We start from the raw sequence: 25,788 nt of genomic DNA, 5'->3' as shown, positions 1-25,788 counted from the left end.
ATTCTTCAAATGCATCTTTTAGCCAAGGCAAACTGACATTCTGAGTGTTTCGCAAGGAAGATAGGTTAATTACTCTCAGTGTGAGGTACAGTGTAATGCCTTTTCTGTTTTGGTGTATGTGATCTCTTGGTTGAGGGATCATTTCTTTTCTTGGAATGATAATCATTGACATTAAACTAAACTTCCATCCATCTTTTTTTATTTTTTAAGTTTATTTTAAGTAATCTCTACACCCAATGTGGGGCTTGAACTCACGACCCCAAGATCAAGAGTCACATGCTCTTCTGAGTGAGCAAGCCAGGCACCCCAAACTTCTATCCACCTTACATGGCAAGATTTTTGGTTGGACTGAGAAATTAAAAGTTTTTTGTTCGATGTGAATTTTGTTCATATGAATTGAATGATTATATACATATTGTTGGGATGACAGTGTACGTAAACTGTTTTGGCTCCGTGTTGTTTTCAAGATTCATTTATGTTGATGTTCTTTTATTTTTACTGCTGTGAAGTATCTTATCAGGTGTATTTATCTATCTTTTATATTATTACAGTATATCTCTTGTCGATAGACATTTGGATTGTTTCTAATTTTTTGTTACCACGTTACTGCTGTGTCTATTCTTATACATGCCTCTGGGTACAAATGTGGAGAGTTTCTCTAGAGTAAGTTTCTCAGATGATAAACTGAGATGTGAGCCCTCAAGTGGTAGCCAGTAGGAACTTGGGAGGCCTGACCTACCAGACCAGTCATGTTTAACTGTGAGCAGCCTTTCCGTTTACCCTGATCTGCTGTATAAATATTATGATGGTCTAATTATGCTAAAATAATATTAATTTTTAAAGTTTGAGAAACACTCTTAGATTATATCTAAGAATACTTGAGATTATAGGATATGTTCTTATTCAACTTTACTTCAAAGTAATTTCAAATTGTTTTCCAAAATAATTTTCCATTTGTTTTCCAAAGGGTTTTCCAAATTAGTTTTCCAAAATTTGTTTTCTGAATTTGTTTTCCAAGATGATTATGAGTTTTTACTTCCATTGGCATTGAGAGTACCTATTTTTCTATATCCTTGTCAACACTTGGTATGCTCAGACTTTAATTTATGCCAGTATGGTAGACATGATATGGTATCTCATTGTGGATTCTTTTTGCATTTCTTTGACTAACGGTCTTTCATGTATTGGCCATTTTCGTTTTCTTTTATTTTTTAAATGTTTATTTATTTTGAGAGAGAGAGAGAGAGAGAGAGAGAGAGAGTGAGCAAGTGGGCGAGGAGCAGAGAGAGGGGGAGAGAGAGAATCCCAAGCAGGCTCTGGGCTGTCAGCGCAGAGCCCAATATGGGGCTCCATCTCACGAACTGTGAGATCATGACCTGGGCCAAAATCAAGAGTCGGGCATTCAACCAATTGTGCCACCCAGGTGCCACTAGTTTGTCTTTCTTTGACTTGCCTATTTATGTCTTTTGTCTGTGTTTTAGTTGGATTGTTTTTTTACTTGGTAATTTGTAAGAGTTCTTTATATATTCTCATTGCCAAGCCTTTGTTTTGTGTGTTGCAAGTATCTTTTTTCTCCAGTGTGTAGTTTATCTTTTCACTCTCTTATTGTGCCTTAGGATGGATCAAAGTTCTTCATTTTATTGTAGTACATAGCATCAATCTTTTCCCTTTACAACAGTTGTGTCTTCTTTAAGAAATCCTTTCCACGCTGAGGTCATAGAGATGTTCTAAATTTTCTTCTAGACGTTTTGAAGTTTTGCTTTCACATTTAAGTCCTTAAGTAGTTCTGGGGTTTTTTGTTTGGTGTGAAGTAGGGATCTAAATTCATTTATTTCTCATGTGAATCACCAATTCTCCCAGTATCATATATTAAATAGTATAATTGCTTCTTTTGTGATCTGTAGTGTTCATATAAAAATTTTCCAAAAATATGGGAATCTTTTTCTTCTCACTAATACTCTCCATAGTCTTAATTATTTGAGCTTTATAATGTCTTTGTATCTAGTATGGCAAATCCCCTTCTTCAGGTCCTTTTGTTCTTCTATTAGTTCACTGCTTTCTATAACAAATAAATCTATTATTTACACCAGTGGCAAAGATACATAACATAATCCTGAAGTGTTAATGGTCCAGTAGGGGACTAGGAAGTCCCCTGCTTGCCTGGCAGTCTGTATTTCCCCTTTTAGTACGCTCATCACTATTGTCTTACTCACCACACAGTGAGCTTTATGACAGCTGGGTTTGTGTCTGTCTTCGTTGCTGAGACATACCTAGTACATGGGGGCTTAATGAATGAAAGAACTTCAGTAGCTGTCAATGTGTATTAATGTTACACGGGTCTTGCATTCTTAGTGCTTAGAAGTAAAGTCCACTTATAGTTTGAATCCTAAAGACAAGCTTCTAGCATTTAAAAAAAAATTGTTTTTAAGTTTATTTATTTTGAGACAGAGAGTGTGGGAGGGGCAGAGAGAGACGGAGAGAGAGAATCTCAAGCAGGCTCTGTACCATCAGTACAGAGCCTGATGTGGGGCTTGAACTCACGAACTGTGAGATCATGACCTGAGCCAAAACCGAGTCAGACACTTAACCGACTGAGCCACCCAGGCGCCCCAAGCTTCTAGCATTTAAGTTGGTCCTTGAAGGACGGAAGCAATAACATTCTTCCTATGTTGAAGAAATGACTCAAAAGAGAGAAGCTGATGTCAAGGCAAATTCAGGTTTCTGATATGGATGGTTGAGTATAAGATAGGATTCTTATGGGGAAACAGTGATGGATAAAGAATGTTGGTGGTTGAAGCCAGATTGTGGAGAGTTCAGAATGCCAGGCCAAGGAATTTTGATGTTAGAGTAGATAGACCTAGGAGAGAGAAGGAATCAGAACAAGTAGATATTGTTTAAATCTTTACCTGGCTAAGACCCTAGACTGGTAGGAAGGATGTATTGCTTAGGGGTGAGCTATTCCTTCCAGATTCTTTTCTCTAGATGCTCCATTTGAACCGTTATTCTTTAATTATAGATCTTGGAGCCGAATCGACAGCTAGAGGTTTTGGGTTAGGACTCAGCTTTTGCTGCTGTTTTTTCCTCTCTGTCAAGTTAATCCAAAGATGACTTTGGAGTGTCTTTCCTATTCTCTAAATAAAAAGACTCAAAGGAACATGTAGCATTTATAGCTGATTTTCCATAGTGTCAGGGTCCAGTTAATTAGATTTAAGGAGTCTAATCTAAGCATCTAAGTGCTTCCATGCTTTTCCTTCTCTATTACCCTACTTTTCACGAGAAGAGAATGTTTGTTTTCCTATGCATCTTTAAAACTCCTACATAAAACCAGAAATTAAAAAATAAAACACTTAAAACTGTTTCATTCATAGGTCACTATTGTCAATCTTCTAATGTTTTTTTCCTTGAATTTATTTCATTTTATTTTTGGGGAGAGGATTGGTATTTTTTAAAGTAGTTGTTATCAAAATATATATAGTGAACATCCTTCCCACCACTGGTGGACAGAATTGCTAAATAAGCCAGGCTTTTTTTCACCAGAAGTTCAAAATATAGTTGGAGGAAAATAAAAGTATTTTAAGTTTTTTTGGTCAGAAATTGATACGAACCTTAACACCAAAGGAATAGCCCAAGCAGGATGATTTCATATTGCCCGTTTCTTACTTTTTCATCTGTCTTGTAATTATAACAATGTGCTTCTTATTTTAACAGTATTATAAACAATTCTGATGGGATAGTGAGTATCATCCCAGTTGGAGAGGCAAAGACATATATAAATGGAAAACATATTTTGGAATCCACAGTATTACATCATGTAAGTTAGCTGGTGATAAAAATATAACAAATTGTTTCACTTTGGGCAAGTTGTTTACTTCATGTGAATCCCAGTTTTCTCCTAAGATAAGGTAGTGAACTAGATTAAGGATTTTTTAGTTCTAAAATTATCTTTTCTATTAATTTACTAATTGCCTTTGTGTAAAGACACAGGTTGTATCAGTGTAAACCAGTACCTGAAGAGCTGACCACTGATAACATCATTATATGTCCAGTAAAGAGCTGGGCTTTGGAATTAGGCCAGACAAGGCTGAAGCCCTGGTCATTTGCTAGGTGATCTTTGAAAAAAATTATTTAACTAGGGTGATTATATATCACCCAAAGCGGGACACTTTTGAGAGCATTTTCTTTTCTTTTCTTTTTTTTTTTTTAATGTTTATTTATTTATTTTTGAGAGAGAGAAAGCATAGGCCGGGGAGGGACAGAGAGAGAAGTAGACACAGAATCTGAAGCAGGCTTCAGGCCCTGAGCTGTTAGCACAGATCCCGATGCAGGGCTTGAACCCACAGACCATGAGATTATGACCTGAGCTCAACCGACTGAGCTACCCCGGTACCCCGAGAACATTTTCAATAATTACAGTGGGAGAACAGGCATAAACCAGTGTGTTGCAGACAAAGCAAGACACTTGGTCACTTCATATATATCCTACTTTTCGGGGTAGGGGAGGCTTAAATGAAATAATGTATAGCTCTTAACACAGTGTTTGCAAATTGTAAGCTCAGCAAGTGCTTATTGTTAATTAAGTTCTGTGCTCTTTAGCTTCCTCATTCCTAAAGTTGAAATAATAGTAGTGTCTCATTGGGTTGTTGTGAGACATAAATGAGATAATGTATATGTAAGTTGTTTAACACAGTGATTGGCATATAGAAAATATTTAATGTTAGTTGCTATGATTTGTATGTTTATTATTACCATATTAGATTATATTGAATTGTTGAGATTAATGATTTGTCCCATGTAAGTTTGTGGTTCAAACTCACCTCAAGTAGTAAATTTTTTGTGTGCTTTAGGGTGATCGGGTGATTCTTGGTGGAGATCATTATTTTAGATTTAATCATCCAGTAGAAGTCCAGAAAGGAAAAAGGCCATCTGGTAGAGATACTCTTATAAGTGAGGGTCCGAAAGACTTTGAATTTGCAAAAAATGAGTTGCTCATGGCACAGAGATCACAGTAAGTATTATTGTTAATAAGAAATAGTAAGAATATGAGAGCAGTCTACAAGAGAGAGTTAATCATATTGTGTGTCTCCAGTATTAATTCTTTGGGTGTTAGTTTCTGGTGATATGATCTTTCTCTTGGCACATTCATTCATTTAACAGCATTTATTGAGCAGATGTTATGTATCTGTCACCATACTAGGAAATACAAAACATGGCTGAAAGTTAACTACTCCCCTGGAGGAATTTATCATCTCATGGTCTGAGAGATAGTTGTGATAGAGTTCCATGACAGAGTCCTGCACTGTGTGCAGTTTATGGAGTGAGGGGTACTCCTAGCCCCAACCAGGAATCAGCAAAGTTTTCTAGGTGATAAGAAGACATCCAATGGAATGGAGTCCCAAGAGACTGTTAGAAGTTAGCCAGCAGAACAGGGAGAGTGTAACCTTTTTTTTCTTTGCCCCATTTTTAGTTCCTGCAATATTGTAGGATTTCTAATTTAAGCAGTATCCTAGTAAACTAATTGGTGAAGTATACATAAATAAAATACTATGGAGTTTGGACTTTATCTTAAAGAATATGGAGTCATTAAAGAATTTTAAGCAGACAAGAGACAGACATGATCAGAAATCACGTTTTTAGAGCTCACCATGAGCCAAGTCTGGAGAATGGATTCGAGTCAGAGTGAGTGTAGATTGCAAATGCAGTTCAGAGATTGTCGAAGTCAGAGAAGTACAGTGTGGTGGGATCTGAGAGAGAGTATCAAGGAGGAAGAATCAACCAGGCTTGATGAACAAAGAAGATGAAAAGAGGAGGAATCAGAATGACTGTTATGGACTGGGCTAATCCTACTTTATCTTTTTTTTTTTTTTAATTTTTTTACATTTATTTATTATTGAGAGAGAGACACAGAGCATGAGCAGAGGAGAGGTAGAGAGAGGGGAAGACACAGAATCTGAAGTAGGCTCCTGGCTCTGAGCTGTCAGCACAGAGCCCAATGCAGGGCTCAAACTCATGAACTGTGAGATCATGACCTGAGCCAAAGTCAGTCACCCAACCAACTGAGCCACCCAAGCATCCCCCTACTTTGTTTATCTTTTAAAAGTCTGAACTTGCTTTTGCTCTTTTTAAAAAACATTATGGTACAATATAATGTAACATAAAATTTACTACTTTAACCATTTTAAAATGTACATTTCAATGGTATTAAGTATGTTTGCAATGTGTACAGCCGTCAAACTATTCATCACCCCCAAATGAAACTCTGTACCCATTAAACTGACTCTCCATTCTCCCTCTGGCCCCCCTCCTGCCCTGGGCCCTGGTCATTGCTAGCCTCCTTTCTTTTGCTATTCTTTTTTTCAGTAAAATTGGGAATGGAAATTTCTATACAGTACTTGCTAAAGCGTTGATTTTATTGGGAAGAAAGAAGCTTTTAGTTTTCTATATTTCTTGATGCTTTTTCCCTTACATATTGAAAGATGACAATACTAATTTAATGTTTTGACTTATCAAAATGTCAAATTATTATAGATGGTTGAAAACATATACTATCTGTTTTATCAGCTCTCATATTATTTTTAGTTATTTCAATTTTTTCCTAATCTATGACTTAAATGTGAATTAAAAGTTACTGATATTTGAAATAAAATTTTTGTAGTAACCATTATTAAACATAAAATTTTATGTTTATTGTAATGTTAGCTATAAGATTTACTGCAGTGTTCACTATGACATCATATTTTTATATGACTTATTTTCTTTAAGATTAGAAAAATATATTTACTTAAATATCAGGTATCTGCTCTAGTAACTGAATTAGAAATAAGCAAATTTTTATCCTTTTATATTGCGTGGTGTAAACAATTCTAAGAGCAGTAAAAGTTTAAGAATACTGTTGGTTGAGTATGGGAAAATTTTGAGTTTAAAATTTTTGTTTAGTGGAAACATTTTAAATTGATTAAGAACTATGGTATATAGAGGATTCTTAATATATTCTGTGAATATCTTGCTACTTTGCAGACTTGAAGCAGAAATAAAAGAGGCACAATTGAGAGCGAAGGAAGAAATGATACAAGGAATCCAAATTGCAAAAGAAATGGCTCGGCAAGAGCTTTCCTCTCAAAAAGCTGCATATGAAAACAAAATAAAAGCATTGGAAGCAGAACTGGTAAAAGGCAGAACTGGTTTTCTCTTTCTCTGCGGGTGCACCCCAAGTAACGTATTGGCTGTAAAATTGATTGTATCCCTAGATATCAAAGATTAGAGATAAAACCACAGTGGGCCCTGGCTTTCTTTAATTTTACTTTAGAAAGCAAGTTAGTAGTAGACAAATGGCTGCTGGAAGATGAAGAAAAATCGAAAAGCTTCTGTTCTTTTTTATGAGAAGGCCCTTCTTGCCTGAAAGCTTACATCTTGGTGATGCTCACAGCTCTGCTCTCACATCATCACACAAATATTTCAAAAGGGACATCTTGCATTCCCACATCCCATTTTAGAGGAGAAAGCTCTACAAGGTTTGACTTGTGATACTTATTCTAAGTTAGATTAGTCAGGCTGAATTAGGTAGAGGAACTACAGGGCAACTTTCTATTGGTGAGTGGATTTCTTACACACTGATTAAAGAAGTGGACTCTCGTACACTTTTATATTATTTTTGGAAAAATGCTGTGTATTTTTGCCCTAGTTATTTTTTATTATTGTTCTTTAAAGAAAGAAGAGTCTCAAAGGAAGAAAATGCAGGAAATAAATAACCAAAAGGCTAATGACAAAATCGAGGAATTAGAAAAGGCAAAACAGCGTCTTGAACAAGAAATATATGTCAACAAAAAGCGATTAGAAATGGAGACTTTGGCTGCAAAACAGGTAATTTCATTTTGTAGGTACTTGGCTGTATTCTGAGCAACAGTTGGATTTTTTTTTTTTTTTTTTTAAGGACTTAAGGGACCTGAGAGGAGATGGCTGAATCTGGATCTCCAGATGAGAAGGGCTCTTCTTTTTGTTTTGATTAAGATCATTTTATACATATATATATATACACACATGTATAAAATTTTATACATTTTATACATATATACATTTTATATATTATATATATACATTTTATATATAAATATATACATTTTATATATATATGTGTGTGTGTGTGTGTGTGTATGTGTATATATATATACACATACACACACACACACACACACACACACACACACATATATATATATATATATATATATATGAATGAAGGGCTTTTCTTGCCTGAAAGCTTACATCCTGGTAATGCTCACAGCTCTGCTCTCACATCATCACACAAATATTTCAAAAGGGACAGAGCTCTTATTTCTAGCTGGTTCTATTACCGTTTTTTTTTTTTTCCTTGTTATGCTTCCACAACTATCCTGTGATCAGTCATGCCAAATAATGTAAGTGAATGAAATAGTGCTAGGGCACAATATGTGGAAGGAAGAAAGACACAGCTCTAATACTGGGTCACATTCTAATGTCAGAATGAAGCTTTCTCCATCTGTGAAAAGAGTGGCCAGCAGGCTACTTGCCTGAGTGACTCTTAAGAGAACTCACAGTAGGATGTTTGTTATCCCAGTTGTATGAACTCAATCACTGAAACTTTTGTCATCTCAGTGAGGACAGAGGCATCTTCCAGGCGCTGACTCACATTAATCAAGTTCACAAGACTGAAGCATAAAACCAGAATGTCAGTATTTTAATATCTTCAATTACCTTTTAATCAACATTTGGCTATTCTTTCTTCTTACATTAGTGGTTCTTAAAGTATGGTCTCTAGACCAGCTACATCAGCATTACTGTTCGAAATGCAGTCTGAGTCCCCACTCCAGAAACTACTAAATCAGAAGCTCTGGAAGCGGGGCCCAGAATCCATTCTAACAAGTCTTGCATGGAATTCTGACAAATACTAAAGTTTGAGAAGTGCTGTTTTTATCTCTGCTTTGATTCCTTGTATCTTAACCTCAAAGTTTTATCCTCAAGTGGCAATTTTATTTTTCTTTTTTCCAAGTTTTGTGGCAAGACTATGGGTAGAAGAAAATACCTCTAGTAACCCCAAAGTTCTGATACAATAATGTAGTGATGGTACATTACCCTAGGACACAAAGTACCTAGTGAATCACTTGAAAGTCTTAAAAGAAAAAAAAAGCTGTTTAAATCTTGAAAACAGTAATTATTAATGGGCTATTTGTATCAAATGAGGTTTTCTTGGTGTCTTTTAAATGTAAGTCTATTTAGTCAACAAATGAACTCTTTTGAGCAGTTTTTTTCTCTTTTTTTTTTCCTGAAGGTTTTTTTTTTTACTTCCTATCAATGGGAAGAACAAGATTAATTTATGTCATCAGAAATTCCTAATGATTTTGTTACGGGGCAAATTTCATAAAGATATTTTATAAATCACTTTTTAAAAACATTTTTTGCTTAATAAAATATACAAAACTTGTATGAAAATGAGGTTTAATTATACTGTGTTACCATTATCAATTACAATTTCTCTTTTTGTATATTCTCATGTGTGGGTCTATGTGAATGAATACCAATTAGGCTTTAGAAGACCACAGCATCCGCCATGCAAGAATTCTGGAAGCTTTAGAAACTGAGAAGCAAAAAATTGCTAAAGAAGTACAAATCCTACAGCAAAATCAGAGTAATAGGGATAAAACTTTTTTAAGTGAGTATATGATGATTTTAGCAGGCATTTTCAAGTTTTATATGTTATTTCATATAATTACTAAAAAGTTACTTGCCTTTGTATATTACAAATGGTTTATTCTAGATGTTGCTGACCTTTTGGATCTAAATAAATAAGTTTGTAGGCATGACTGTTTTAGAATATTCATATTTTAGAATATTTAGTTACAAAGGCAAATAGTAAACAAAATTTCAAGTGTTATTTTAATGTGTAAGATGTTTTTATTTTTTTAAAATGCTTATTTATTTATTTTGAGAGAGAGAGTGAAAGCAGAAAAGGGGCAGAAAGAGAGGGAGAGAGTCCCAAGCAGGCTCTGTACTATCAGCACAGAGCCTGACGTGGGGCTAGATCCCACAAAACATGAATTCATGACCTGAGCCGAAATCAAGAGTCAGACGCTTAACTGACTGAGCCACGCAGGTGCCCCATGTAACGTGTTTTTAAATACAATCTCTTTTTCTGGGGCACCTGGGTGGCTTAGTTGGTTAAGTGTCTGACTTCAGCTCAGGTCATGATCTCATGGTTCATGAGTTCCAGCCCCACATCGGGCTCTGTGCTGACAGCTCAGAGCCTGGAACCTGCTTCACATTCTGTGTCTCCCTCTCTCTCTGCCCTGCCTCACTCGTGTTCTCTTTCTCTCTCAAAAATAAATAAACATTAAAAAAATAATCTTTTTCTAATTTTTAGTTCTTGTATTTAAATGGAACCTAATCACTGTGTAGTTCATCTTCTTTTTCACTTGGATGTTATTTTTCACGTATACTTCTACACTGCTGTATAGAACACGCATGTTTTTAATGTAAATGTTTTTCATTATGGAAAATTTTCAACAAACTGTAAAAGTAGAGCAATTACTACAACAGATCTTATATCCCTATCATCCAACTTTAGCAATTACCAACATGTTCAGTCCTGTTTTGGTTATGCTCAGTCCCCCGGCCTCCTTGGACTGCTTTGACGCAAGTCTAAGACCTTCTACCATTTGATCTATCAACACTTCACTGTGTATCTCTGAATTAGATGAGGACTCTCTTTTCTCTCTTTCGCTGTCACTCTTTAACCATCACCATGATATTATTATCAAACCTAAAAAATTAATAATAATTTCTTACACTCATCAGATTTCTAGTCTACATTCAAATTTCCTGGGTTATATCATAATTTTTTTTTATATCTTGTTTGTTTGAATCAGGATACAAGTGTGATCCACATGTTGTGTTTGGTGGATATGCCTTTGAAGTCTCTTTTATTTATTTATTTTTATTTTATTTATTTTTTAAGTAGGCTCTACGCCAACATGGGGCTTGAACTCACCATTCTGAAATTAAGAGTCACATGTTCTACTGACTGAGCCAGCCATGTGTCCCTTTTTAAGTCTCTTTTAATCTGTAAATTTGCTCTTCTTTTTTTTCTCTTTCCCCTTGTAATTTGTTTGTTGAAAAAATCAGGTTATTTATCCTGTAGTTTCCCACATTCTGGATTTTGCTGTTGTATCTCCATGGTGTTGCCTAACAGGTTCCTCTGCCCCTAGATTCCCCATAAAGTAGTTGTTATTTCTGCAGGCCTGTCAGACTCACATTCAGTTTTTTAGTAGAATATTTGGTAGTTGTATTGTATACTTTTTATAACTTCTATTTTTAAACACATTTAAAACTATTATATAATATAACTGTTGTTATATCTGTTGCAAGAGGTTAAAAAAATACACTCACTAATAAATCTTTTTATTCCTCTTAGGGCCTAAAAACAGTGCCTTGTAATGAATACTTGATTTTTTTTACCATGTGAATAATGAGTTTTATCCTTGCAAAAAAAAGTGTTCTAATGGAATATTGGTTATAAGTTTGAGTAAAACAGAAAATATTTATGATAAAATCTGAAATGTAACTTAGGAAAGTGGAATTGTGGCCTAAGTTATTTCCCTTTTTTGTTTTGATGTCCTGAAACATATGTTTGTTTGTTTTAATTTTCAGGCAAAATAAAAAAAAGATTGTAGTTCTATATAAGTAAGTCTGTAGTATACTTTACCTAAAATTTTAAACAAATTAGAAGTTAGGAAAGAAATAAATGAGAAAAACAAATCTTTAAAGATAGAAGAAAAAGCATTGTCTTTGGCATTTCCTCTCTTACAAAATCTTTTCTGTATCAACTCTCTGTGTCACCTTCAGCACCTTTTTTTTTGTATCTCCACAGGTGAAAGACCTCATTTTCTATGAAGAGTATTTTATTTCAGGCTTGAGGAAAAGTTACTCACATATTGCCCTTACTTTCTGCAATAAATAGTTAAAGCCATTTATTTGAAATCAATATATTTTTTTCAGGAGTTGGTCTGCCTAATGATAGAAGTTAGGGCTCATATGTGTATTTTGAATCTTCTCTTTGTGCTTTCTACTAGTTCAGCCAAATTGGAGCTCCATGAAACTCTCAATGATGATTCAGGAAGCGAATGCCATCAGCAACAAATTTAAAAAATATTATGTTTTTGGCAGGTGAGCAATTATCTTAATTATACAGTAATTCTTTGTTTTAAACTAACTGACCCTCATATGATTGCTTTCTAAATTTAGTTTCCGTAAAGGTACAGTATCTGTAGTGCCTGCCTAGAACAGTATCAGAATCCCCAACAATACTCGCAGATACCCCTTTCCGGACTCACTCTGGAGTAAAAGACTTTCGACAATTACCATACTGTACTAAGTATGCTTATAAAATAAATATTTATTTTAAGCATTTTTAAGTATATTTAAGTATACAATAAAATATACTTATTTTATAAACAATAATTTTAGATGTTTTAGAAATTTACTAATTTTCTTTTGAGTTACAAACTTATTACAAGTTTGGAAAGAAATATACGTGATTAGAATTTGATTTTTAAAATTTTTATATAAGAAGTTATTCTTATATATACTAGACATGAGTTTTACTTTAATAAAAATGTTAACAGTGGAGAGAGATATTTAATCAGTGGACTGCATTTTCATGGAAGTTATTCTAATTCAGAAAACCCTTAGTATAAATGTGTATGTATGTTTTAGGGTAAGCAGTTTTCTTTGGTTTTTCTTTCAGACATGATGTATCAGATAAAGGAAGTAGTTCGGACACTTCTGTGCGGGTTCGTAACTTACAACTAGGGATCTCAACTTTCTGGAGTCTGGAAAAATTTGAATCTAAGCTGGCAGCAATGAAAGAACTTTATGAGGTTTGGAATGTTATTAAAATCTCTATAAACTTTTTGAAATAAAAAATATGTAAGTGACATGTTCTTAGTAAAGAAAATTGGTAAATAAAGGAAAAGGCAATTTACATTACCCAAACCAACCGGTATTACCAATTATGTATGTTTACTTTACTTTTGCCTATAGATGGGCTTCTATTGATTTGTTTTAATATAGTTATGAATGTAGGGGCGCCTGGGTGGCTCAGTCTGTTAAGCATCTGACTTCAGCTCAGGTCGTGATCTCACGATTCGTGAGTTTGGTCCCCGCATCTGACTCTGCACTGACAGTGTGGAGCCTGCTTAGAATTCTCTCTCCCTCTCTTTCTGTGCACCTCCCCAGCTCATTCTCTCTCTCTCTTTTTCCCTCTCTCTCTCTCTTTCTCTCAAAAAAATAAAAATAAAAAATATTTAAAAACTAATATGTGCAGATATATTTTTAGTTCTATTAAAATAGCAAACAATTAGAAACACCAAAAAGCACAGCAATGGGGAAATATAAATTTAATTATGTAAAATGCATATTATAGGCATTGAAGATCATTACAAATGATACAAAGTGTTTTATGTCTATGAAATTTCTTCTTCCCTTAAGTTTAAATGTAAAAGTTTGAAAACACACAATTATAACTGTGTGTGAACAGATTAATAGAATATACAAAATTAATATAATTAATGTAATAATTTCCAAATTTTCTGCAATGAATGTGGATTGCTTGTGTAATTATAGCAACAAAAAAACTGTATTGAAGTCATTTGATCATTCTTGCTTTGATAGATGCATTAAAGTATGGTTTGTGAGTTACCTTCATTATCTTCCTACTTTCAGCTGTTGCAATATTCTTTGATTATTTTTTCTATATAATTATACTATTTCTGAATCAAGCTCTATATGTATAGTATTTTTTTAGAACTTTAATTAATATTACTTTAAATACTTAAAATTCAGATTATTATCAGGATTAATATATTTAACCAGGGAGTGATTGAATTTTAATGTTGTCATATTATTTTCCTTCTGAGGATTTATCTTTCCTGTTCTTACTATGTCTTCTAAATCCCAAGTTTATTTTTTTGAATCATTTAGTGGTTTCTGTTTCTTTTATTAGTAGAGCTTTTTTAATACAATTTCTAGTATCATGTGCTTGATTTTTTGTTTTATCAGGAATGGGATATTTTTAGACTTCTATCGGGTAACCTATACTTTTGCTAATTTTTTAAATTTGAAATGTAACAAACTTAAACTTTTTTTTTCTCTTAGTAGCTAAACATTTTTAACCCAACTTAGTATAAACCATATATATATATATATATATATTTTTTTAGAGTAATAGTAATAACAAAAGTGAAGATATCTTTTGTGATCCTGAAGATGAATGGGAACCTGACATTACAAATGCACCAGTTTCTTCCCTTTCTAGAAGGAGGTAAAGACATTTTTATTTTTTTGTTCTGGGTACACATATATATCATTTCCTTATTTTAAAAGAACTATCTATTGTCATAATGAATATGTCTGTGCAGGAAACCCAGTAACATAAGAGAAATAGTATGTTATTGATCAAATTACAGCACTTGGGGCATTAAGTTGTTTATCAGTCAGTTAGAATAGGAACAAAAATGGTTGGCATTTCACCAGTAAGTCTTAAGAGTGACATAAGACATAAATAACATAACTTTTTTTTAAGTCATATTTATGACTTAAGCCATAAGAAACTAAATCTAATTTCCTATAAAAATGAATAGTGTTTATTACTTTTAAATTACCCTTTTTCAAGAACTTGGCATATTCTATGATATGTTATTATAAGTTATAGAACTTTAAATGCTGTCAAGTTAGTATGAACACCACAGAAGAATAAATCATGGTGATAGAGAACTTCTGTATATGACAAAGGCTGCTTATTAACTAAAAATATAAAAGACTTCCACGGTGAATAGATGCTTTTTGAGAAAAAACTAGCTCTGTTTAGACCTCAGATACTTAGATTACAGAGGGCAAAATGGTATAATAGAAAGGCCTTGGTCGTGGAACCAATTTAGCTGCTTAGTTTGGTTTTTAAACAAAGACTTCTTTTTAAATAAATACTTCTTAGTTTGTTTTTAAACAAGACTACTGTCTGCTATGTCTTGAGGATATAAAGATGAATAAAAAATACTCTCTGTCCTCAAAGACCAGGCACTGAGGAAACTAGAGGAACAGTTGATAAAGACCCAAAATTAAACCAGGCAGAAGGACTGGAGAGGAAAGCCTGGTTTTATACATATTCAGGAGGAAGAACCAGCAAGAACTTGGCTGGCTGTGGGGTTGAGGGTGATAAAAGGCTCCAGAATGAATCCTGGTCTAACTAGGGCGACTGGTGAGGGGAAGATGGTATTCCCTGAAATGGAGGTTCAGATCAGTTTATTTTTGACCCTGATGAGTTTGAGATTCCAGGGAGCATCCAAGTGTATATTCAGGTCAAGAACTTTGAAGGAGGGATTTGGGAATTTTCAGGATATAAGGGTCAATGGCATTCATCCATCCAACAGAAGCATCATCATTATCAAGAACATTTATTGAATGCTTGCTAAGTATTATCTCATGTCGTTCTTACAACAAATCTATGAGGTTAGTGCTGTCCTTACCTGCCTTTTACAGATGAAAAGGCCAAAGATTTAAAGAGGGTAAGTAACTTGTCCAAACTTATAGAGCTAATAAGGGAAGAATGGGCACTCAAATCCAGGTTTGAGTGACTCCAGAGATCCTGATTTCCTTGACTGCCATTGCCGGATAGCCCCTCCTTTGCATATGAAAGGACAGAATCTTTCTGGTTAAATAATTTTTTTTTTCCACTTCATCACTGTCAGCTGCAGCTCAGAATCCGTTTGGGTTTCCAGACCTTTTCAGGCCTTTCTTGTTTTGGACTCATTTTAAACTCGTAAAATTTCAGAGAGATGTAATTGCTTTATAGGGGTTCTTCCCCCTGTACTTTTGTCCTATTTGCTGTATGCCAGCTCCTAAGCTGCAGTAAGAAATAGCCAAGATCTAATAGTTGATAACGTGTTACCTTATATGTTATATACACAACACTGTGTATTTCAAGCTGAAAGAAATACAGACCTTGTCGTTTAAACAGATTCTGAATTCCTTGAGCATAGGGAACACATCTGTATCCCCTACAATGTAGTATAATAAGAAAGTCACAGGCTCATGTCACAGTCCTGGGTTCTAATTTTTTGTATTAAGTTTTTAATTTTAATTCCAGTATAGTTTACAGTATTATGCTAGTTTCAGGTATAGTGATTTATGCAGAGTGTGGCCATGGGCAAGTGACATTACATCTTTAGGCTTCAGTGTTCTCGTCTACCAAATGGAGACAGTAATACGTATCTATTCTACAGAGCTTATCACTGAGTTTAAGTGAGGTCATATATAAAAACAATTGCTTCTCCTGCTACTTCTATGACCACCATGGGGCTGATGATGATGATGTTGTGAAGTAGTTATAAGGATTAAGAGATAAAGTATGTAGGGGTGCCTGGGTGGCTCAGTCGGTTAAGCGTCCGACTTCAGCTCAGGTCATGGTCTCGGCAGTTTGTGCATTCGAGCCCCATGTCGGGCTCTGTGCTAACAGCTCAGAGACTGGAGCCTGCTTCGTGTTCTGTGTCTCCTTCTCTCTCTGCCCCTCCCATGCTCATGCTCTGTCTCTCTCTGTCTCTCAATAAGAAATAAATGTTAAAAAAAAAATAAAAAAATAAAGAGATAAAGTATGTAAAACTCCCACTGCAGTGGATGGGTGTTGAATAAATGGCAGCTCTTATTATTATTGGGTGCTTAATATGTATTAAGTAAAATTAAATCTTGGAATTCAGAGATGATCTGAGATCTGATTTCCGATCTAATACCAATAAACAGATAGTGATATCTTTAGGTGATTTATCTGGAGGACTTCAAAACAGAGTTGGGCTCTCCAAAATGAGCTAAAGATGGCCTGTGGGGGAAATTGAGTGGATGGGCTTGGGGTACTTACGCTAACCTGGAGTAACATAAGCCTCCCAAAAATTCAAACCAGAAGTACAAATGCCTGAGGGGGTGAATTATAAATCCTTTTAGATTTTATAATTACTGGTTTCTTATTATCTTTTATTATAAACAGATACAGACTTAGAATTGTGGATCACAATATGAGCATTAATAATTAATGGACATCGGTGGGTGACAGGACGGGTGAAATAGATGAAGGGGATGAACACTTAGCATGATGAGCACTGAGTAACGTACAGAAGTGTGGAATCACTGTATTGTGCACCCGAAACTGATAGAATGCTGGATGTTAACTAGACTGGAATTTTAAATTAATTAAAAATAAATAAATCATGAACATCAAAATTTTAGCTTATTGAAAGTTGGTGATTTACATCTTATTTTCTGCTAACTTCAGAAAAAATTAGGGACCAGGAATCTACTCCTGAAATCATTGTTGCACTGTATGCTCACTTGGATGTAAATTAAAAAATAAATTATTAAAAATAAATAAATAAATAAATAAACATTAAAAAAAATAAAAAAAGAATTAGGGAACCAGCAGAAGTTTAAATTGTTGCTGAAAAGCCAAAGCTTCTTTTAATATTTTTTAAGATTTTGAAATCCAGGTGTTTTCGTTTGGTAAAGAGGTTTTTTTGAGAACTTCTATAATTTAAAAGTATCATATTTTTTTAAAAAAATGAATTGCTCTTGGTCAGAGACCTTGTATATGAAGTTTCAGCCTTGTAAGAATGTTTATGACAGAATTGCAAACTCTGAGAATGCCTCCAGGTAATGGAAACACTGACAGATTCTTAATTATGGAACTGCTACCCGGCCACAATACGCACAGCTGTTCTGCAATAAAATAGACTGGTTTGGCTGCCTATAAATTTTGATATGTATTGTGGACAGTTAAAAGTAAAATTTCCCCTGAGGTTAAGTGAAAATTCTGTGAAAAGAACGTAACAAGCATTTTATTTGTGTTTAAACATTGTTTAACCACGATAGTGTTAAAAGAGTAAGTTTTCCTAGTTTAGACTTATTGTAATAATATACCCTTTCCTTTCGTCCCTAAGTACAAAAAACTGTTACTTTTGAGAATTGACATTTCCTCTCCCTACTACCAGTCATACTGAGAGTTGATTTTTCCTCGCCCTGTTATCAGTTATATTTCTGTGTTTTTCTTGTAGGAATTCATGGGGAAAAATTAAATTTGAAACATTTAGAGGACTACAGATAGAACGCGTTTTTGTTTAACGGTCTTTTCCACAAACAGCATTTTTCTTTGAGGGGCCGATGGTAATAGAGAGTTCTGTCAGGAAAGAGACTTCAAAGGATCCCCTAGATTTAGATCCAGGTCACCGCTCGTGTCTTCAGGGATGTAATGAGGGCTGGAGTTGGAGTTTAGAAAATTGATAGATGAATGGCAATCTGGAAGTAGGCCGCCTTTTCCAGTAGCAGTTAGGAAGAATGAATAACAGCTAGACAGCCAGTCACACTCAAGGGAGAAATCTGAGTGGTTTTATGGGCTGTGGGAAAAGAGGCAGCCAAAAGAGTGATTAAGGATAGAGTCTTCTCTCCATTTGTGCTATTGCTGCCACACTTCACAGGTGTTATGCTTTTCACACTGTAGCAAATACTTACTTGAATGTTTATTCAAGTGTTTAGAATCCTTCCCAGGATGTTCTCAGGATAAAATCCAAGCTTCCTTAATTGGCATCCGAGGTCAGCCTCAAGCTGGCCCCCACACACCTCGCAGCCTCATCCCTTGCTGCTCTGTCACATCTTAGACTGCGGTCCTTCCGAACCTCGCTTGGCTCTTTGCACGCGCAGTACTTTTCTCTCATCGCCGGGTCTTCCCGCATCCTGGCGCCCGTGTCTGAATACTCTTCCTTCTTTCTCAAGCCTGCCTCCTCATTTGGCTAACTCCTGTGCATCCTTCAGTGTCACTGTTCCCAGAGGCCCTCCTGACTCCTTGGGCCAGGTTGAGTTCTCCAGAATCTACCACGGCATGCTCTGCTCTCATGAAACATCACTTTATTGTAATTATTTGCCTAATTTTGTTACAGAAAAGGAGCCCAGAAACCATGTTTGCTTGTTTAACCACAGTATCTAGAGCCTGTAAATAGTAATACTCTTCAAATATCAAGCAAATATTGTTTAATTAATAACTAACTGTATGCTTAGAATAATACCTCTAAATAGTAAAGTTCGTGCTCAGTAAACCAAATGAACTATTTCTTGATGAAAAGGTTTCCATAGAAAAGACACACGTGCATACCCAATTTCTTTAGAGAATTAAGAATATTCTTGGGGTGCCCAGGTGGCTCAGTCGGTTGAATGTCTGACTCTTGATCTTGGCTCAGGTCATGATCTTGTGGTTTGTGGGATTGAGCCCCACATCAGGCTCTGCATTGACAGCACAGAACCTGCTTGGGATTCTCTTTCTCCCCCTCTCTCTGCCTCTCCCTCTCTCTCTCTCTCTCAAAATAAATAAACTTAAAAAAAAAAATCTGTTCCTTTTTTTTAAAAAAAAGAATATTATTAATATTATTACTCCATGTAGTATATAACTACTAATTTTATGGTTTATCTTTTTTAGGAGCAAAAGTTTGATGAAGAACAGGAGAATTTCTGGTTGTTTACATGATATACAAGCCTACCCAATTCAGAATTTGCATTCTTCCCATTCATCAGGTATTTTTTCATCAAATTTTCTTACATCCTGAGAAAAGCATCGAGTCCTGGCTCAGTCACTACCTTGTGTCATGTTCTTGTTGCAAATCATTTCATCCAAACTTTCACTTTTTTTGCAAAGTGAAGAGGGTGGGCTGGGTGGCCCTTTCCATGTCTAAAATTCTGTGCTCAGAGCCTTTTAATAGAGTGCCTAATTCAAATGTGGAAGGAAAGTTTAAAAGAAAAAATTACAGGAATTTTTCCAGCAAATAATTATTTTATGTGAATATGGATGACAGTATTAATTTTCCTATAGAAGGTGGACACCCTGTAAATTTGCATGTGTAACTACCTGTAAGAGTTGAAATTACTACCAGGTAGTAGGGGCTATACAGCAATAAAAGAGAAAAACGCCTACTTCACTCAACAACCTGGATGAATCCCAAAAACGTCCCATTGAGTGAAAGAAACCAGGAAACAAAAAGTACATACTGTATGATTATATTTCTGTGAAGCTCAGGAACAGGCACAACTGATGTATGGTGACAGAAGCCAGAGCAGTTCGGAAGAGAATAATGGCTCCAGAGGGAACCTGTTGGAATGTGCTTGTGGAAACCTTGCACACATTGATCTAAGAGGGGGCGCGCACACATGTGAAAGCAATAAGCTGTATACTTAAGACGTGCACACTTTACAGAAGATAAACTATACCTTAGGAAACAAAAAGTTTTAAAGTTGCTGTATAAGTTAATAATCTGTGTGATAAGGGCACTAATGGGATACAAGTAGTCGTAAAAGAAATTATATTTCATCTTGACTTTAAAATAGAGAAATTTAGTTTCTTTCTTTTTAAACCCAAAATTACTTTTTAGGAAGATAATTATCTTAATACTTATTTAATCTAAGGGAAACAAAATAAGCTGTAGGCTTTTTGTTTACCAGCACAATAAAAGGTTATGTATCTGTGGTATCGTTATTTATTCAGTATTATTTGAGAGTAAGAGGTTTTACAAAAGTAGTTTTTCCAGATGAATTAAAGCTGCCTTTTTAAGGGCCATATTTAAAAATTAAGTAAAATACAAAAGGGCTTTGCTTGTTCGCAGTTTTCAAAGAGGGAAACAGAAACCCCCATCTGCATTTAGTATGGACTCGCCCGGGCTGCGGGTTCTGGAGGGTGCACTTTTCAGCTCTGGGAAGTTGAGCAAATGTCTAAACTTCTCACCTTAAGGGCCATATATTTATATTTTTTTAATGAAAAAAAAATTTAAGTTTATTTATTTATTTTGAGAGAGGGAGCGTGCACGCTGGCAAGTGGAGTAGGAGCAGAGAGAATCTCAAGCAGGCTCTGCATTGTCAGCAGAGCTCAATGTGGGGCTTGAACTCACAAACTGTGAATCCATGACCTGAGCCCAAATCAAGAGTAGGGCGCTTAACCGACTGAGCCTCCCAGGCACCCAGGGCCATATTTTTAAACTAGAGTTTTGCAAGGCTTTGTAAAATGTTGATGCTGGATTTTATCTATTTCTTATTTATTTTATTTTAAAAAATTATTTATATATTTTATTTTACTTTAATTTAATTTTATTTTTTTAATTTTTTTAATGTTTTATTTATTTTTGAGACAGAGAGACAGCATGAGCAGGGGAGGGGCAGAGAAAGAGGGAGACACAGAACCAGAAGCAGGCTCCAGGCTCCGAGCTGTCAACACAGAGCCCTACGCGGGGCTCGGACTCACGAACTGTGAGATCATGACCTGAGCCAAAGTCGGACGCTCAACCGACTGAGCCACCTAGGCGCCCCTATTTATTTATTTTAAAGACAGGAAACAAACCATAAGAGACTCTTTTTAACCAGTTAAAAAAATTTTTTTTAAATGTTTATTTATTTTTGAGAGAGCTGGAGAGGCAGATTGTGAGCGGGAGGGGCAGACAGAGACACAGAATCCGAAGCAGGCTCTAGGCTCTGAGCTGTCAGCACAGAGCCCCAAACGGGGCTCAAACTTGCAGACTGCGGTATCATGACCTGAGCCGAAGTTGGATGCTTAACCGACTGTGCCACCCAGGCTCCCTGCTATTGTTCTGTTTTGTTTTAATATTTATTTATTTATTTATTTATTTATTTATTTATTTATTTATTTATTTATTTCAAGAGAGAGCATGCAAGCATGAGGTGGGGTGTGTGGGGGAGGGACAGAGGAAGAAGGAGAGAGAATCCCATGCAGGTTCTGTGTTGTCAGTGCGTGTAGCTTTCTATTAATCATGAGATCATGACCTGAGCCCCAATCAAGTATTGGACACTTAACCAACTGAGCCACCCAGGTGCCCTGATGCTGGATTTTAGAATGCATTAACATCATTACCTTCTTAAACAGAGATTATATTGGTAACTATTTATGATGACTAGATTATAATCATTATTATCATAATATTATTACCCTGCAGTGTAGAGTTTTTTCTCTTCCCAAATCAAATTCATCTTTGGTCTAGACTCTTTTTTTTTTTTTTAATACTTTTATTTTGTTTTGTTTTGTTTTTTTAAGTAAACTCTACCCCCAACATGGGGCTGATCCCGAGATCAGGATTCTTATGCTCTACTGACCGAGCCAGCTACGTGCCCTGTTCTAGACTCTTAATAGTCCCCATCCTTTGCCCTCATTCTACCTTCCTTTTAGTTTGCTGTTTGTATTGCCTATGAACTGTATCAAAAAAATAATCTTATTTATTAAATGAGAATCATTATACTCATGAGTTAGCATTCTAGTATAAAGTTATTTCCAGAGGCTCCAAATGAGCTCTTTCAAGCTTTTCCATTTACTTCTGATTTGGATAGTGCTTAGAAAATTATGGTGAAAGTCTGTCTCCCAGAGATGTGATATATTAACTGTAGATAATTGGCTTTAGCCTATTTTGATTATAGTATACTTAGAGATGGAACTATTAAAAGTAGAGCTATTGAGACATTCCTCTTAATATAGTTTGCTTTATTATTGCCTACGTTTACAGCTTATGAATTAAATTAACTTTACATTATGATATTTATATTTATTATTTTTATATTATTTTATTTCATGTAACTGCCATTGTTTCCACCAATTCACTGTTTCTTAGGTGTTCCCAAAAAGTAAATAAAGAAGGAGATTGAACCAGTGGTTATTTAGTTTATTTGAATTGTCTGTTATTTATATTGTTGAACTACTAACCTATGGATTGATGCCATTGAAAGATTAATTGACTTCCTTTATGGACTTGTGTTTTCACTTTGGCATATAGAAGTAAGGGTGTATTGAAATAAGAACAGCCTGCTTTGAAATTACTGACGAATGAGTCCATAATATGCTTGCGTTAATGTATTTGTTGGAAAGTGTTGTGCCTGAAAAGTAGGCTTAACATGGCTATTTTCTGCCCATATAGGCTTACTGGAGAAATCGAGCACCATTTCCCCAAGTTCAGCAGAATCTTTTCTTCCTGGAATTTGCAAAGAATTGATTGGGTCATCGTTAGATTTTCTTGGACAGAGTTATGATGAAGAAAAAAGCCTGGCAGACAGCCTGATTAATAATTTTCTTAAAATTTATCATGGGCTATTTGCCATTTCCAAAGCTCATGAAGAACAAGATGAAGAAAGTCAAGATAACTGTAAGCAACCTTACTGCTTTTATTAACTTACATGAATGACTATTTTCTGCACATTACATTTGCTTTTGAATGATTGCCACATTTGGCATGCATTTTTTGACTATGGTAAAATGTTTCTTAAACATTTTAAATCCTAACCTTAACCCTAACCTGAATCCTAGACTAGAATAATCTTTTTTTTTTTTTAATAAATTTTTCTTTTAAATGTTTATTTATTTTTGAGAGAGATGGAGACAGAATGAGAGTGGGTTAGGGGCAGAGAGAGAGGGAGACACAGTATCCGAAGCAGGCTCCTGGCTCCGAGCTGTCAGCATAGAGCCCGACATGGGGCTCGAACTCACCGAGCTGTGAGATCATGACCTAAGTCAAAGCGTCCGAAGTCGGATGCTCAATTGACTGAGCCACCCAGGTGCCCCTAGACTAGAATAATATTTTATTTGGAGATTATTTCTTCCAATAATTTTCCTTCTTCTTTCGAAGTGTTCTCTTCTGATCGAGCAACCCAGTCACTTACTATCCAGGTCACATGTGCTTTTGAGCAGCTTGTGGTTCTAATCAAACACTGGCTGGATGATATTCTACCTTGTACCAGCACAGCAAGACTTGAAGATGAACTTAGACAAGAGGTTAAAAAACTAGGAGGCTACTTACAGTTATTTTTGCAGGTAAGTTGATTTGCTGATTGTCATTTGAAGAAGTCATTTATTCAGCAAGTATTTATTGACCTTCTACTGTCTGCATCTTCCCTAAAATTAGATCTGTAGGATTTTCAGAAGTGATTTCTGTTTTGCAATTCTGAAAGTGTGGTTTTCTATGATTGTTTATTATTTATTGCCTCTGTGCCAGGCACTGAGAATTCTCAGTGATTGACAAATATTAACTCATTCAATTCTCTTAACAACTTTAGAAGTAGGTACTTTTCTTAATCACCATTTTATAAATGAAGAAATGGAGGCACAGGATATGTAGTCTTTCCTGTTTTATAACCAGTAACATATTATACTATGCTAGCCCTCAATAACGGCTATTGGGAAGAAAGGCGGAGTCTTGCTTTGGTTATATATTGGGTATCAACTTGTGCTGAATGAGTCGAGTCACAAGCCCACTGGTATATGGTCAAGAAAAGTAATTTTTTTTTCCTGTTTACCTTATATCAAGTGAGATTAGGCATGGCTGTGAAGAAGAAGTAAGATAAAAGCTTCTTGGCTGTCACATAAAATCTGGAAGGAGGCATGGTGGCTCTGTTCCACACCTTGAGAGCTAAGCTCCTTCTAATGTACCCTCTGCCAAGCCTCATGCATGCCCTTTATTTCATGGTACACCCTAGTGGTGGAGCTCTGTCTGAATTCAGTGCAGCAGGATGAAAGAAGTGACAAAGAAGGGAAAGGCCAAATGGGCCTTCTTTTAAGGGTAGGTTCTAGAAATTTCCATATGGCATTTCTCTTTATAAGTCTTTGGCCAGGACTTCATTACATGACCACATCTAGCCACAAGTATAATTGGGAAATTATTTTTTATTCTGGACAGCTGTGTACCTAGTGAAAAATCAAGAGTTCTATTACCATGGAAGAAGTAGAGAATTTGATACTGGTTAATACCTAGTCATCTGCCATATCAGTGAACTCTTCCTTAAGAATTCCTTGACTGTCTGAGGGAAGTAGTTATGAAAATACCAAAGGGGATAGGTTCCACTTTTTAAAATGGGTAACTTGGCTTCTTGACAAAATGTTCTAGAATATTTGAACAAATCTTATGTTATAGCGCCCACCAAGAGACTTTCTACATTCTACTATTGTAGTAGAAGTTTAGTTGTATCAAATACTTCCTGAGTGGGCTATTTATTTATTGATAGGATTTGGAAATGTTTATTTGGTTGAGTAATCTAGTCAAATTGAAATCAAATGTTTATTTTTAATTATCCATTATTCTTCCCTAGGAGGTCTTTCTGGGTCTCCCCATGACTTGGTTAGACATTTCTCTTATTTGTTTTTCTGTTAGGCCTGTACTTCACCTGTTATGCCCTTTAATATATCATATTTACAGGCCTGCATACCTCATTGGGCAGAGTAAGCTTTGGGTAGTTAGAGGGACAGTGGGTCTTTTTTCACAAGGACTCATCATATGATAGCTGCTTGTTTGGATACTTGTTATTGAGGTAATGAAAAATTCACACTGGATGAAGGATCACTTGGGATATAAGTGGTGAGGAAACAGAATGACCCTAAGACAGACAGGTGGACTGCAAACAGGTGTGGGTGAAGTATTAGGTGAAGAAGATGCTCTGAGCACAGGGCCATGAAGATGAAAGGGAAAGCTGGCCAGAGAGCAAAGCTGGGGAGCCAAAACCTGAGGATCTGACTTATGCTTGAGCCTGGAAGAGGAAGCTAGCAGAGGGGTGGTCTGTGGTGGAAAAGAGAGTTTGAGATATACTTAGTCTTAGTTGGCTCTTAGGTTTGAGAGGCAGTTCAGGAACAGAAAAAAACAAAACAAAACAAAAAAAACCACTATTGGCATTTGGAAAACCAGTGTTTGAACCCATGCTGAATTA

At 35.5% G+C, this 25,788-nt stretch overlaps 1 protein-coding gene across 1 annotated transcript in view; it reads left to right on the top strand.

The window, feature by feature from the left end:
* The window catches only part of KIF14 (kinesin family member 14), a 55,482-nt gene that overhangs the window by 19,196 nt on the left and 10,498 nt on the right, over nt 1–25,788 (top strand). Inside the window, exons 15-25 of the mRNA XM_007086437.3 lie at nt 3,709–3,811; nt 4,845–5,005; nt 7,015–7,162; nt 7,705–7,857; nt 9,556–9,682; nt 12,099–12,192; nt 12,773–12,905; nt 14,247–14,347; nt 19,532–19,626; nt 23,016–23,240; nt 23,721–23,905. Of these exons, the coding sequence (XP_007086499.2) occupies nt 3,709–3,811; nt 4,845–5,005; nt 7,015–7,162; nt 7,705–7,857; nt 9,556–9,682; nt 12,099–12,192; nt 12,773–12,905; nt 14,247–14,347; nt 19,532–19,626; nt 23,016–23,240; nt 23,721–23,905 (1,525 nt within the window). The remainder of the gene's footprint in view (nt 1–3,708; nt 3,812–4,844; nt 5,006–7,014; nt 7,163–7,704; nt 7,858–9,555; nt 9,683–12,098; nt 12,193–12,772; nt 12,906–14,246; nt 14,348–19,531; nt 19,627–23,015; nt 23,241–23,720; nt 23,906–25,788) is intronic.

The sequence above is a fragment of the Panthera tigris genome, chromosome F3, assembly GCF_018350195.1.
Source record: "Panthera tigris isolate Pti1 chromosome F3, P.tigris_Pti1_mat1.1, whole genome shotgun sequence".
In the NCBI taxonomy this organism is placed as follows: domain Eukaryota; kingdom Metazoa; phylum Chordata; class Mammalia; order Carnivora; family Felidae; genus Panthera; species Panthera tigris.
Note: the sequence above shows the minus strand (reverse complement) of the source record. Positions and strands in the feature narration are given on the sequence as shown.